This window comes from Sander vitreus, chromosome 4, assembly GCF_031162955.1.
Source record: "Sander vitreus isolate 19-12246 chromosome 4, sanVit1, whole genome shotgun sequence".
Taxonomy (NCBI): domain Eukaryota; kingdom Metazoa; phylum Chordata; class Actinopteri; order Perciformes; family Percidae; genus Sander; species Sander vitreus.
Window position 1 is genome coordinate 21,609,526 of NC_135858.1, and position 15,474 is coordinate 21,624,999.

Genomic DNA, 15,474 nt, shown 5'->3' on the forward strand with positions numbered 1-15,474 from the left:
GAATGTCCTCTGCATCACTGAAAGCTGTATTTAATGATCCCTTTTTGTAACAGTGTTTTAGTTTTAAAATCAATTTAGTATCCAAAGGTAAAAAATACTCATTAACACTGCTGTCTGAATAGATCTGCTGCACTCTTGCACCTACATTACACCTCTACTTACTTGCTTTTACTAGCTTCTATAAATGTTAAGATGACCTCTGCCTGTTGTCTCCACACAAAAAATGAAGCAAGTAAAATTCACATTATAGGGCATTTTATTCTGATGGAGAAACTGTGACGAATACAGAGTGTGCTCTAGTCTCCATGGGGATTGTTCATCTTCTTCTCAACCCATGATCTGGCAAAGCAAGGACAAAAGAATCATTATGTGGTTATCCTCAAATATCACATCAACATGAATGAATAAATGAATGAACGCATGCCTGTTTATGAAATCCTCCAGTTACTGTATGTAGTGGGGTTTATTGATACACTACTGTAACTGAAGTCATGCATACATTGAAGTTTTATGTTTTTGTTTAATATTTTGATACTCTCTGATTCACATAGTGTTTAATACTGACGCTGTTCATCCAGCTGATGTAGGCAGAGACACGGGTGAAGACGGTGGGCTTCTGGTTGGCGTTGCAGGCAGAGGAAGACACGAAGCTAGTCACACCGTGGACGACCCATTTGCCGTTGACACTGCAGTTCAGGGGGCCGCCGGAGTCACCCTAGATTCAGAGAAAACACATCACAGACAAACCTCAGAGCCAAAAAAATCTGAACCTTTTAGCAGAGTTTAGCAAACACCCCATTTTACAATGCACTTAACTCATTGCCTCTTACTTCTCATATCCCCTTCTGATCTCAGATAGCCTCTAGCAAGTTTGTGCAGAACATGAACTTGCAAGACTTTGACACTTTGTGCAGCTTAAGCACTAGCCTGGATCATTGTAACTGACTTATGCCCCTGCTGATGCAGCAAGTAATCCCACGTGTCCTCCAAAGTATCTTCCTTGACAGGACAGGGTCAGGCCTCAGCTCAGTGAGAAATGTTCAATTTCACTCTGTCATGGAGGAGTTGGACTGAATTCTGACAAGTTCTTTTCAGGGTTTCCCCTAGTCTGCTTATACTGTACCCAAAGATCTTTCAAATCTGATGTCCTAATCGCAGGGTGACATCATGGTTTGTAGACAACTGGATAAACTGGGTCAAACACGAGCTGGGAAGAATCTGCCTTACTGAAATAGGAATCCTTATACGTTGTAACTAATGGGTTTAAAATGGTTTCATAAATCACTTTCTAATGCATTATAAATCTGTTATAAGCCATTAATAAGAACACATTTTGGGTTGCCAGGATGAGACAAATCACTTGGATCAGTGTTTAGCCTTTCCATTTTGTAATAATGCAGTTATACATGTTAATTATCCATCAAAAATGCTTATTAAAAGGTGCCCTGCCACACAAAACCGTTTTTACTTGTATTGTATGTATGTTTAAATATGTTCGGTCCATATGTGTTTGTGTTATGTCATGAATGTGAAAATGAAATGCTACCTCCTCTGTCAGCTCTAGCCACTGAAAAGAAATAAGCATAGAAATCAGGCCAATTACAAAAGCTGGTCAGTCTGACATGGTATTGCCTGGGCTCATTACTATTCATGAGCTCGCCCAGTTGCGCTGGGTAAAGGATGCTGATAGCCAGGCTCTCATTGGCTAGCTGTTAGTCAATCAGAGTCAAGCAGCTTAGCTCGTTGAATATTAATGAAAACTGGCACAAATTGAGCTGAGCCTTCCTGCAGGCTTTCTATACCACGCTAGAATGGCTTGAAACAAGGTAACCAAGGCATTTTTTCTACAAAAAATGTTACAGAGTCCATGGTAGAACTTGGAAGACATTACCACAAAGTAATGAAATACATGTGGCAGGGCACCTTTAAGTTGTTAATAAATGGATTTTGGTCCAGATCCTCTGCAGCTCGTTTCCACAGGGTTAGCCATACAGTCCAGTCAGTCAACGTAGCAACCACACAAATTTGATAATAATGGCTTAAAAAAAACAATTAATAAACGTTTGGTAAGTTATTTAGATGTATATACTGTATGTATAAAGCCTTTTTTTCTCCACAGGGAGCTGCGCAAAGTCTGATAAATGGCCTCAAGTAATGTCACTTGAGTCAGCATCAGTTGGAGCTGAAGACTACTACTAGTTAAATACTACTAAAAAAATGTAATTACTCAAGGCTTTACACACACAAATCTGCAACTGAACTGTCCGCAGTCAAGTGGGTAATGTCGGTGCTGGGTTTTGACAAGGAAGACAAATGTGTTAAATAAAAAGAATTATTTAAAAAATATATATTACAGGAGTGCAATGCTAAATCCAAGTGTAGTATTCTTTCAAGTCTTTAGTCTAAAAGTAAGACTAAATGTGGTGGCATGCACAGTCCTACTAAGACTTCCTACCTGGCAACCAGAGTCCCTGCCACCACCAGCACAGACCATGGAGTCCTTTACAGTGCTACCCCACCATCCGTAGCTGGAGCAGGTCTTGTGGTCAACAACAGGCAGGGAGGCCTGCTTCAGCTGGGCAGACAGCTGACCTCCAGCTGAGGAAAAGCACATCAGACAACTGTGATTACGCCTAGAATAACAGGATCGTACATGGCTTTCTCTTTGAAAGTATGGTTTAGTTTAGTTTAAATGTGATGTGATGATGTTTTTTTACAGATGACTTTCTTACCGTATGTATACTGAACTGAACACTGGGTTTTATCATGCAAATGTATCGTTATGTCACACTCACTCTGGGTGCGACCCCATCCAGTGATGTAGCAGGGGTTTCTGTGGGGCAGGACCTGACCAGAGGGGGGCAGGGTGGCGAGCTGGACGTAGTTGTTGAGAGAAGCGTCGGAGGACAGACGCAGGAGAGCGATGTCCCACCTGAGGGTTAGATTCTAGTTATGTTATACTGTTTGATTGGGTGTGTTTTTACAATTCATGTTGGGTCAGTAAGTAAGGGTGGTAAGGGTCAGTCAGCAAAACCATTTTTAGAATTTAGGAAATATTTAGAATAAAATATGTATTATTAATTTATAAAATATTTAAACAAACATAAAATTACATATCCCCATAATGTAGCTGTTATATCAAACACTATGCAAAAAATTTAAACATTTTCAGTACTTTTACATGATTACAGAAAACTAAATGCACTCAGTCTTTATAATATGAGATGCACATATATCAGTATGGGCTATTTTTTTTTGCGCAGAAGAGGGTCAAAACATGAGCAGCAGCTACTAACCCTCCAGCAATGTTGTTGGAGTTCCAGTTGGGGTGGACGTAGACGCGACTCACGCTCATGTACTGCTCTCTGCCCTCATTGGAGTTGATGTTGTGATCTCCAAGAACAACACGCCAAGTGCTGGACCTGTGGACGTACATTAAAATATAAATTTCCATTCTACCACTCAAACATATCCTGTCTAGCAGTTAGTACTCTCTAGTAACCCAAATATATCTGTTTAAAATCAATATTTTATATATTATATTTTATAGTTTTGGAGGGAATTGAAGCTTTTACATGTATTTGATAGTTAAAAATGGCTAAAATGCAAGAGCATTCCCAGTCAAATTTCAACCTACAATGTCATGGCTATGCACCTAAGCTACCAGGTAATGTACTGAAATACATTTATGTAAATGTTCAGCTCTGTTAAAGCACATGTCCTGCTATTTGAATCATATCTCTGTTAGTTTTAGGCTCAGAAGTGATGCATGAAACTCCTACCTGTCCACACAGTGAGCAGCGGTCATGACCCATCCTCTCCTGATCAGGGTTCCTCCACAGGTGTGGTGGTAGCTGCTGCCAGATTGGAACTGAAGAGAGATCTAACAAAAGGACAGCAGAGAGTATTACATCTGCAAGAAACTGAACCATTCACAATAATGCAAAAGGCTTCTTGGCAGAGTTCCCGACACTGAAAGATGCTCAAAGGCATTGCAAGCAAAGTCTTAAACATACTTAATGAATTTTGTGGATTTGTGTATGCAGAATATATGTTGTGCTGACCTTTTTTACATTTGAAAGCTGTCTAGAGCAGTGGTGGGAATAGACAAAAGACTTTTACTCAAGTACTGTACTTATGTGCAATTTTGAGGTACTTGTACTACTTTTGTATTTCCAATGAATGCTACTTTAGACTTTTCAAATTATTTTTATTATTTATATTAATATATTTTATTATTATTATTATTTTTCATTTTACTTACAAAGCATAAGCATATAAGCCCAAAATGATGCATTATTATGGATTAAAGACACAGGTGTATTCAGTTACATGACTGATTAGACATATTCATGTTGAAGTTGTGCAAAGCTTTGCTGAGATTTACATAAGGTTACCATATACTAATAAGAATGATAAAGTTGTCCCATAACAAAACTAACAGGAAAGCCCCAGAAGTCCTGAAATTTATTTATTTATTCTCTAACTTGTGTGCATAAGACTAAAATATCGTCTTTTAGGACCTGAAAGGGGCCATTTTGCATAATGGGTACTTGTAATCAATGCAGGGCTTTTATTTCTAGAGTATTTTCACATTATGGTATTAATACTTTCACTTAAGCAAAGGGTCTGAGCACTTCTTCCAAGACTGTTGTAGAGTCAAACAAAGCATACAGTACCTGCCAGGGCCAGGAGTTGGCTCTGGCCACCTCGCCTCCCACAACTCTCCCCTCAACAATATCCTCCAAGTACCTGGGTTCAGGTGTCAACTCAGCCAGCACTGAGCAAAGCAGAGACACAGGAAACATTAAAGTCAGACATCAAAGATTCAAGTGTGTGTAGAATGTCAAAGAAGAAGACAGTTCTTACCAAGGGCTGCGAGAGAGGTAAAAACAAGAACCCTAAGCATGTCTGCAGTCTCCTGAAACTTTCTGCACTGGAGACTTCTGCCCATTACTCTTTTGTACCCTCAGGCCCCTTCTGCTGATAGAGTGTGTGTGTGTGTGTGTGTGTGTGTGTGTGTGTGTGTGTGTTCAATACCAGCACATGTCCACCTGTTTCTGTCTCACATTTATCACTACAGTGGGGGCTGACTAAGCGGCTGCATCCATTTTTTCCACTTGTATGGGCCACTACTGTCAGGTATAGGTCATACTGTAGGTTTCTTTCTGTTACCCACCACTAAACCATTATAAGTTTTGACTGTATATACTGTGTGTGTAATGTGTATATCATTATCTGCTCCCATAGAGCCTTAGTTACCAGCTTTAAGGACAACTTAACTCTTGCCCAAGGTAGAGAGGGGCTTTACACAGCATACACACATTCAGACATTTTCTACAAGAAAAAAACCTTGCTAATAAAACTTATCTTCAGATGAGTTTTATCAAACATAACCTGCCTAAGAATAATTTTTTTCAGATATCTTCAGATTAGAGACTATGTCAGAGCTCATCTTCCCAATTTCGACAATGCAAAACCAGATAAGTTAGAGACCTGCTTACAACTGTTTGCTAAGTCACATTACATAATTTCTCAAATATATGAGACTTTACAAGGCATGTGTCTTCCAGATATGGACCGTTTAAAAGAAGAATGGGAAAAGGAACTAGGTGTCTCAATACTACCAAATGTTTGGGAGGGGAGCTTGGACTATATCCAGGACTGCTCCATTAATGCTCGACACTGCTTAATACAGTTTAAAATTCTTCACAGACTTCACTATTCTAAAGCAAAATTGCATAAAATATTTCCAGAAGTGTTAACCATACTGTGAGACTACTTCATAGCTACGCTTTATGTCCCAAATTGCAAGAGTTCTGGTGCGACATATTTCATTTTCTCTCTATGATCTTGGAGGTCCAGATAGAGCCTGACCCTGTTTTAATAGTTCTGGGTATATCTGAGGAGTTAAGGAAGTTAAGAGTAGCACAACAGCGTCTTCTGGCATATGGTGCTATAATCGCGAAAAAACTTATCTTACTTTTTTGGAAAAAGAAAGAGGTGCCCTCCTTCAAGCACTGGCTGACAGAACTGACCGATACTCTACACTTGGAGAGAATTAGATTCATCCTGAAGGACAAGCTTAGGGATTTTGAGAAAGTTTGGCTTCCCTTGGACTCTTACCGTGGCAGAGAAGGCCTTTAAGACATGAGTGAGAATACACTCCTGGGGCGGGAGGGGTGGGTAACTGAAGAAAGGGATCCTTAGATGAGTTAAAGGGAGGGGGTGGTAAGCTATGTCAGGTTTTTATTTGTATATATATTTTCAATTTGTATTATGTCTGTCACTGTCTCTGTTACTATTTGCATGATGTCTGTTACTGTTTTTTGTTGTTTTGATTATTCTTAAGGAAACATGTAAATGCCATGCAAACTCCTTTGTTGAATGAAATGTTTCACAATAAATATATTTGAAACAGATGAGTTTTATCTTGCACAGTCAGTGTGTAATGACTCTCTTTCTGGTTGTCTGGAAAGCCAACTGGAGGCGATCATCAACTACAGGGATTGGTCAGCGAACATTTAAAAAAGAAAAACAGACAACAGTCTATCAGTCTAAGCTATATTTCCATTCTAATTATAGCACAGCTTCAACATATGTGCAATTCCCACAATAGGCAGACTTATGCCTACACTGTGTACACTCCATTAGTGCCCCTGAAAGAGTGACGCATACCTTCACTGGATTCAGGCGGATTTAACTGACCAATTTCTGTTGGGAGCAAAATAATAAAATAATAAAATAAATAGATATAAATAAATATAGCAACAAAATAAAACACTAAAACACTGCAAAATGAATGCCAGCATTTACTCAGGACTGCTGGCTGTCAAGACTCAGAATAAGATCCAATTTGTATTATATAAAAAAAAATAAGTGTATCCTCGTGTCCGTTGTACTCGTGTCCCTCAGTGCACCGTCTGCTTGTCTGTGTATCTGTCAATTTTCTGTCACAGAATTAACTTGCCGAGTGCTGACAATGCTCACATGCTGAATGGGAAAATGATGAATGTGAAGTTTTAGGAGGCCTTAAAAGAAAGCGTCTTGTTAGGTATTTATCTGATTGTCAGGGTTTATCTTGATGGTATGATAAACCATCTAGTCATCAGTGTCATAATGTGAAATGTCTTTGAGAACTATTAAAGGTCCAATATGTAACATATTTACTGTAATAAATCCAAAAATGACCACAATTTGTCATCAGATATATAACAATGCTAATGCCAGTATTTTCTCCTTTTGAAATTTCCGTTCCGTGACGGAATGTCTGTTTGTGTTTTGGCCTGTGTGTTGTTATCAACTGCCCAGTTTGACAGCCAGGCTGGGTTGGCAGATATACCTGTAAACACGTAAACCCAGCGCGCTACAGCTGTAACGTCAGTACAGCCATGGAAGCAACAAACAAACTAACAGGATCAACGGAGATAGATTCTACCCGACATTAAAAAAAACAGCATGTTTCTGACAGTTGCGTGACCAGAGACGTAACAAACCCTGGGTCAGTATTGGAGATGTATTGAAAGATGGAGACAGCTTAGAGCCCAAAAGGACGCCGAGTTGGCTAATTTCCTCCTGAACAGGTAAGCATTAGCTTCAGGCTAATTTATCACGGCTACAAGGGACGGGCATTTTATGTCATTTCAACATTTGTGTAGCTACTCACATAAAATTATATAGCTAGAGTACCCGAGTTGGTTACTCGCAAAAACAATTGAGACACAGCCAGTAAAGTGATCCCAACTGGTCCTGGCTAACACCGCCATGCTAACCCTGCTAACTGCTAACGTTACCGGAGGACCATGTCAGACGGGTCACGGCTGTTTACAACATGTAGCCTGTTCAGCGGCAGTAGCCAACAACAGTGAGTTATTTGAAGCCAAGAGCCAAGCTTTTGTAAAAAATTGCGATAAAAGTTGCGATGTCTTTGTCTGTTTGTTGCAATGAAGTTGCGGGAGACAGTGAAAGTTGCAAAAAAGTTGCGATTTTTTTTTTTTTGTATAGTTTCTTTAAAAATAAAAAGGAAACATGTTTTGGGGAGAATAAAACTATCCTGGGCTGAGTTTTCCTAGTAACCTTACCAAAAAGGCTCAGGATACTGTAAATGTTGGAATAATATGAAAATGGAGGCAGATAGGCAGAGCTCATGTGAGAGGTCATTATGGCGTCAGATGACAGCCGCAACAGGGTGATGTCATTACTAAATGTCAAAGAATGGGACTGTTTGAAATTCTTCTACTGTAATTTTATAATTTAATGACAACACAAAATGGTCCTATTGAAATGAGCAGAAACATGCTGACCAAATATATACTTTTAGATAATGGTGCAAACAGAAGACATCACACAGTCATAATCAAAGGCAGCTATCAAATCCATCAAAATCTGCCATTAACTCTAATGAACAGTAAGGCTAAACTTCTGTGAAACTAAGATGTTAAATAAAATAAGAAAGGTTTACCCAAAATGTTTTCTGTATGTAGTCTATGAGAATTAGACAGAGAGTGGAATAACAAATAGACCCACCCAGAGGAGATGCTGTTATTGTTCCATTCAGGATGGATATTCACCGTGATGACACTCCTGTATTGCTCTGTGTTATGGCTGTAGTGCAGGATGAGATCACCAAGGACCACCAGCAAAGAGCTGAAACTGTTTTAGCGTGGGTTAGTTTATTTGTTTCCACAGTAGAACATTATAAGAGAGGTGAGAAACAAAGACAAGAAAGAAAACAGAAAACCCATATTTGTGCAGGTGGTGTGAAACAATGTGGGCATAGAACACTTCCTGTGCAGTGCATTATATTAGAATTATATAAGGTTTATAATACCAATCGTATTTGTTACCTGTACACACAGTGAGCAGTGGCCATGACCCATCCTTTTGCAATCAGTGTTCCTCCACAGAAATGGTGACAGGAACCATCAGAGTAGCACTGGAGAGAGAACTGGATTAACAAAATATTACTTCTTCCAACCTTAAAAACATTATAGGAAACTTCTCAAATCAATTGTTTTCATTCTTACCGTATCTTTACGTTGACCTCACACTTGTATTACAATGAAGAGGCTAATAAGTAACTGTAGATTTGTAAATTCCAAAACCATTTTTGTAACAGATGCATTAACCGTAGACAAGCATGACCACGTTTTTTGGCAATGAGTGGTTAAGAAATATCTTTAAAAACATGTTACACGGTATTTTTTTCTTGAAGCACAAACCCTTTTTTTAAACTGTGATATTAGAGTATTTTTTTTTTACTTTATCTACACAAATAACATGTCTACCGCTTCAGCAAAGTCTTGGGATGCTCAAAGTGCAGAATTTTCAGGAATACAGTTTACGGTATTCGACTGGGAAGCACAGAAACCATCAGTATGCTGCCAATCCTTGAGATTCTAGCTTATGAGCCACACCTAAGGCCTGTACTACGAAGCGAGATCAACATGCCCTGGATTTATGTCAGTTACCCGGCTTCACCTAACCTAACCTAACCGCGGTCCGCATAAGCTGTGTCACGACGGTGGTTAACAACTAGTTCAATCAACCCAGTGTTTCCCAGTCCAGCGACGCACACGTTCACATAAAAGAGGCGGTGTTTGCACAGCATGACCAATCGCAAACATCTACCAGAGCCGCATATTTTACATAAGAAGAGGAAATTATAATTCTATATAAATATGAATAACACAGACGCGGTTTTGCAGGCAAAACGCAATACAGTCGCTGCTTCCTAAAACAGGAAGGAAAGCTGGCAAAAAAATAGCCGACGCTGTAGATGCGTAAATCACAGCGCTTATTAATATCACTTCCCCATCAGTCAGGCACTAGATCTGACCATAATTACACTTGTCCTTTCCATAAACTTTCGTTGCTTTAGCCTAGTATTTCAGTTGCAACCCTGGCAGTGGGAAGCCATCGTGAGAGCAAATAAAAAATATAAAAACAAAATTCAAACTGATGTGCGCATTGGCAACGCACGGCTCAAGAAGCCGAGCCGATATGTAATTCCCTCCCATTACAATCTATATATTTCATAAATATACACATCAGGGAATGCTAACGGGGTTGTCGGTCTCTAAATGTTTTAACTTTTATGTGCGCACCCCTTTCTCCCTCTCTCTCTCTCTCTCTCTCTCTCTCTCTCTCTCTATCTCTCTCTCTCTCTCTCTCTCTCTCTCTCTCTCTCTCTCTCTCTCTCTCTCCCTCTCTCTCTCTCTATCTCTCTCTCTCTCTCTCTCTCTCTCTCTCTCTCTCTCTCTCTATCTATCTCTCTCTCTCATTCTCTCTCTCTCTCTCTCTCTCTCTCTCTTCTCTTCTAAGAACGGTGACGCCGTTATCAATCGAGTATTGATTGGTCAGTAGGCGGTGCTTTTACACCGGTTGATCTCTGATCTCCAACTTAACCTGCTCCCGACCAGGTTAGGTGTTCAGCATAAGTTACCACGGCGATTGAACCCGATCACAAGTGATCCACCTTCGTAGTACAGAAAACCCTGGGTTGAACCTGAAGTTAGCTCGTTAACGCCAAATCTCGCTTCGTAGTACAGGCCTCTGCTGTTTTCTCAACCATGACACAGCAATTTCCACAGACTGACTGACTGTCTGCCTGCCTGTCTGTCTCTCTTTCTCTGTCTGCGTTCAAATCTTGAAATGTTCCACATCTTTCATTCATTAGGAGTTCTATTCGTACTTTTTGAAAATATTGAATTATTCATTCAAATTGAATCGGGCAATTCAGTTTAGCATCAACTCTTACAAAAACGTTAGTATTATTCGACTTTTTAAAGAAAATTCATATTAATTAAAACCACTTCCACTTTTGCACATTTTCCTATAACTTCACCTTCTTACACATTGAAGCCAGCAATTCAGTATGGTGACAGCTTTTCAGAAAACCATAAAATATTTCACTTTTGTTTCATACATTTTTGGTGTTATTTAACATTTCAATGAAATATATACTAATTTAAACCATTCCCACTTTTATAACTATTCTCACTGCTTTACCTTCTTCTTATGCATTAAAGCCAGCAATCTGGTTTAGCTTTAGCAATTTAGCTTTTCAGCCTTCACAAGCATTTTCTGCAGGAAATGCATTTTCTAGTTTGGTTTCATCTTCTACCTATACTGTATGATCTTGCACTTATATAACCTTTTTTTTTACATCTTATACAACTCTTCCTGCAGTGCCGCTCTCCTATAGACTGAACCACAGAAGGCACAGAAGAAACTCATCAAAACATTATTCAAACTTGGTTTGGATTTCCTTTGTGTAACTGTTTTTATAGTTTCTAAGCTATTATTTACAGTACAGCCTTGATATGTCTTTCCTGTGGCTGTGAGAATGGTGAACAGCAGAAACAAAAGCATGACTTGCAGCGTCTCCACATTTCTAAATGCACTTTCTTTTATACCCTGAGCTGACCTTCACTTGATGTGCACCCTCTGCTGAGCTTGGCAGTGGTCAGAGAGGCACCTGTGGTCCTTCTCAGACTTTATCACAGTTTGTGATAGTGTGTGATGGCGTGTTGCCACATCACCCTGGATTTACTGAAACATAAAAAGTGTTTCTAAGAACCTTCAGTGCTTAACATTTATTTTCACCGTCTGTAGCCACACTTTAATTTAAGTAGTTGTATGATACATAAAATAAATCCAGGAATTTGTATTTTTAGGTGAACCTTTATACATGGTTTGTTGCAGTGTAGGAGTGCAGTGTTTGATTCATAAAGCAAAAGAAATGTAACCTTCACAATGACACATAACTGTGGTTGCGTAAACTTTCTGAGAAATGAGCAATCTCTTGTTGTTTAATTACGTTTATTCTTTGCAGGATGAGACCAGACAAATGAGGAAGCACAGTAGATGAAAACATAGTCGAATGCTTTCCCTGTCTTTGTGTGCTGCACCACAAATGACTCGTCCGTTTACATCATGATCTATAAAAGAGAAGAAGCAAACAATGATTACACATCATATGCAACTGAAATGCCACAAAAGCTATATCTATACTAGCATACATATACTGATGAGTTTGATAGCTAGTGTTATTATATATGACAGTAATACATATCCCTAATACTGACAGAGTCCATCCATTCGATGTAGGCGGAGACACGGGTGAAGACGGTGGGCTTCTTTGGCGCGTTGCATCCCATACCAGACACGAAGCTGGCAATACCGTGGACGTAGTATTTTCCATTAACAAGGCAGTTCAGAGGGCCGCCAGAGTCACCCTGAAAGGAACAAGATTAAAGAGAGCATCGTCATTCTTGTGACATAATGATTCAGTTGTGGATATAAAATATAAATAACACCATCATATCTTTATCGGAGGGTTAAATTGTGCATTTTCTTTCTCCTTGTTGTGTTTTTTAATGTTTTTCCACCAACTTAATCACTCCACAAGTTTAAAAAAAAATTCCCCTATGATAAAAATTTACAGCAGCATTTCACTAAGCAAGCAACTTTTCCAAAATATTTATTAATGTAGGAGGAGACTCACATTGCATCCAGCCTCGGCACCACCGCCACCACACACCATGGTGGTCTTAACAGTGCTGCCCCACCAGCCAGCGCTGCTACAGGTCTGGTAGTCGACCAGAGGAAGGTAGGCCTGCTTCAGCTGGGCAGACAGGCTGCCACCAGCTGGACAAGATAATATTGGAAAGGTAAGATATATTGAGCTTCACAGAAAAGCATTAAAACTGACCGGATCATGCAATCAACTTACTGGAAGTACGTCCCCATCCGGTAATGTAGCAGAGGTTGTTGTTCGGCAGAATCTGTCCGGAGGGAGGCAGAGAGCCCAGCTGGACGTAGGAGTTCAGGGTGGCCAGAGAGGACAAACGCAGCAGGGCAATGTCGAACCTGAGGAGGAGATCCATGGATCACGCAGGAGGAAGCAAAACTAACTTTGTAAAGATACTACACTCCTTGGGGAGCACACACCACTTGATACATGCATCCACCAAACATGCGGGTCGAAGATCCTTTAAACTGTATGAATGCAAGAAAAAATACAATTCTCACCCAGCAGACACTCTGTTGGAGTCCCATTTGGGGTGGATATACACATTGCTGACTGTCATGATCTGCTCTCTGCCACTGTTGCTGTTGAGGTCATGTTCACCGAGAATGACACGCCACGTCCTACTGCTGCAATATTAAAAAAGCACAATATTGTTTACAATCAAGGATTAGTTGTGACTTAAATTATGCAATTGCAAGTCAGCATAGCATAATAAATTGTTATCACAGTAAACTGATGTAAAAAATTAAATAAAGTAAAGGTCAAAATATGCCATTTAATTTGGTTTTCTTTAGTTCTTTGTTTAGAGGCATTTCTTTCTTTCTACTAAAATAAATGAATGCCGTTGGTATGTGACAGTTATAAATGAGGCTGTGAGAGGTTTTCTCATGCTGGTGACATTTGGAAACACTAAAATAAATCATACCTCTGTACTGGGATAAGAGCAAGTCAAAGTAAACACAAAAGGTGCACAAATGCACCCAATACTCATACAGCCAAAGGATACTATGTATATGCATATGCTCGAGTGAATCATTGTGTTACCTGTCCACACAGTGAGCAGCAGTCATAACCCAGCCTCTCTCAATCAGGGTCCCTCCACATGTGTGGTAGTAGCTGCTGCCAGATTTGTACTGAAGAGAAATCTATGGGGGGGGGGGAAACAACAGATTTATCTATAAAACATGAATAAGTGTAATTTGTGGATCCGATATGGTGGCTCTATTATAAGTCCCCAAACATAATTTCATTTTCTCCTGAAACAGTGCATTTAGTTTTTGATTTTGTGTTAGAGTAGATTACCTGCCAGGGCCAGGAGTTGGGACTGGCCACCTCACCTCCAACAACTCTTTGAAAGCTGTCCTTCAGGTACCTGGGCTGGGGCCCCTGCTGAGCCAGCACTGGTTAAAAACATAAAAACAGAAGTCACGATTTATACATGTTTGCTTTCCACCTACAGAAAGAGGAAGAGAAATGCGGGCAGTGAGAGTGTATAGGTAGAGCAGATTATGTAGAGCCCCTGTGTATTGACTAAACTAAAAAATAAGTGACTGACTGGATGACAGAGAGACTGACTGATAGTGAATGAGACAGAAAGAGATCAATAGTGAATGGTTATACAGCACAGTGTGTGCTGTCATTTTCTTACCCAGGGCTGCGAGACTTGTCAACAACAGAAACCTAAGCATGTCTGCAGTGTGTCGGAACGTTTCTGCAAGGAACGAATGCTTGTCTCCTTCTTTTATACTTCAACCCCAACTTCATTCTGGAAAAGTGTGCTTGTTTCTGTGACAAAAAGCCAGGTATGCAGCTGTGTTCTATCTCACACGATGTTATCACAGTCGGTTACCACACACCTCCTGCTTTGACCAGTGGAAAAGAATGACACATAGACTGACAAATATATCACTGAAGATCATGAGTCAGGGTGATTTAAAGGGCTTAGAAAGGTATTTATCCTGTTTGATAAACTCAACCACATCTATTTCTGGTGCTAGTTATGAAAAACTATGGAAAAGAAATTTGGCCTGAAGGGGAGAAGTTACCTTTTATTCTCACCAGTTTTACAAAGTTTTCCAAAATGGTCTTTCAATCTTTTTATGTATGTATTTACAAAAAGTTCATTGTTGTTGGTATTTTCCAATATGAAACCTTAAAAAAAAATGAATTGTCTGATGTAATAGAGTGCAAGTTCTTGAGAATATTTACATCAAAAAATAATCATGTGCGCATTTGAACCAGCATGAATTATGAAGTAAGCGTGGTGAAACGTGTTCCTGTGCCATCTCTTGCCCCATGTGGCTCTCTTGAGAGGAAGTAAAGAAAAAGAAGACAACGATACATGATAATTGATAGTGCAAGCGATTTGTAGTGGCATACATCTAAGGTACTATACTTGTTGAAATGGAAAAAAAAATCTTGTTCTTGTTAATATGACAATATTTCTTGCATCGTTCAGTGACTGGCTGAGTAACTGTGGATGTTTTTGTCTGTTACTGGAGCGTTTTTTCAAGCGCTGGAGAAACTTTTTAAAAACATTTTTAGAGAAGTTAAAATTTCACTCTAAATACCTAAAACATTTTTTTAATCTAAATCTAACAATGATGATCGTGGAAACTAAAATAGGAATATATCCTTCAATATTCCAACAACAGAATATTCTGTATTGTTTTAGCAAATATTTTAAAACTCAGAAATGTTCATACTCAAGTAAGTCATGTTCAAGTACTGAATACATAAAGGGTGGAGTGGTGGGATTCACTTTCAGTCTAGAGGAAATGGGCTGTGGTTATATTCAGTTCCTGCATATTGACTGGATGACTTTTACTAGTATTTTCTCTCTTATTACTTCATGTAAAAATAAATACAAATACAAAGATACAAAAGCAGTGCAACTGTTTATGAAATGGAATTTCTTCTTACATGTTTACGATTAAACT

The 15,474-nt window shown here is 39.3% G+C and overlaps 2 protein-coding genes across 2 annotated transcripts; both read right to left on the reverse strand.

The window, feature by feature from the left end:
- Positions 1 to 327: 327 nt before the first annotated feature.
- On the reverse strand, positions 328 to 4,918 carry LOC144516099 (elastase-1-like). Its single transcript, XM_078247304.1, has 8 exons — positions 4,870 to 4,918; positions 4,680 to 4,780; positions 3,783 to 3,883; positions 3,297 to 3,422; positions 2,796 to 2,932; positions 2,456 to 2,598; positions 536 to 715; positions 328 to 339 (listed from the first exon to the last, which is right to left on the reverse strand). The coding sequence occupies exons 1-8, from the start codon at positions 4,907 to 4,909 to the stop codon at positions 328 to 330; spliced, it is 840 nt and encodes a 279-aa protein (XP_078103430.1). The 5' UTR covers positions 4,910 to 4,918.
- Positions 4,919 to 11,827: 6,909 nt separating this feature from the next.
- On the reverse strand, positions 11,828 to 14,316 carry LOC144516288 (elastase-1-like). Its single transcript, XM_078247495.1, has 8 exons — positions 14,184 to 14,316; positions 13,838 to 13,935; positions 13,580 to 13,680; positions 13,036 to 13,161; positions 12,737 to 12,873; positions 12,509 to 12,651; positions 12,090 to 12,239; positions 11,828 to 11,942 (listed from the first exon to the last, which is right to left on the reverse strand). The coding sequence occupies exons 1-8, from the start codon at positions 14,221 to 14,223 to the stop codon at positions 11,931 to 11,933; spliced, it is 807 nt and encodes a 268-aa protein (XP_078103621.1). The 5' UTR covers positions 14,224 to 14,316; the 3' UTR covers positions 11,828 to 11,930.
- Between the last annotated feature and the right edge of the window lie 1,158 nt (positions 14,317 to 15,474).

Coding starts and splice junctions, on each gene's coding strand:
- LOC144516288 (XM_078247495.1), bottom strand. CDS start 14,223: ATGCTTAGGTTTCTGTTGTTGACAAGTCTCGCAGCCCTGG. Junction 13,936..14,183: donor GACAAGTCTCGCAGCCCTGG/GTAAGAAAATGA, acceptor GTTTTTAACCAG/TGCTGGCTCAGCAGGGGCCC. Junction 13,162..13,579: donor GCTGCTCACTGTGTGGACAG/GTAACACAATGA, acceptor TTAATATTGCAG/CAGTAGGACGTGGCGTGTCA.
- LOC144516099 (XM_078247304.1), bottom strand. CDS start 4,909: ATGCTTAGGGTTCTTGTTTTTACCTCTCTCGCAGCCCTTG. Junction 4,781..4,869: donor TACCTCTCTCGCAGCCCTTG/GTAAGAACTGTC, acceptor TGCTTTGCTCAG/TGCTGGCTGAGTTGACACCT. Junction 3,423..3,782: donor GCTGCTCACTGTGTGGACAG/GTAGGAGTTTCA, acceptor GTACGTCCACAG/GTCCAGCACTTGGCGTGTTG.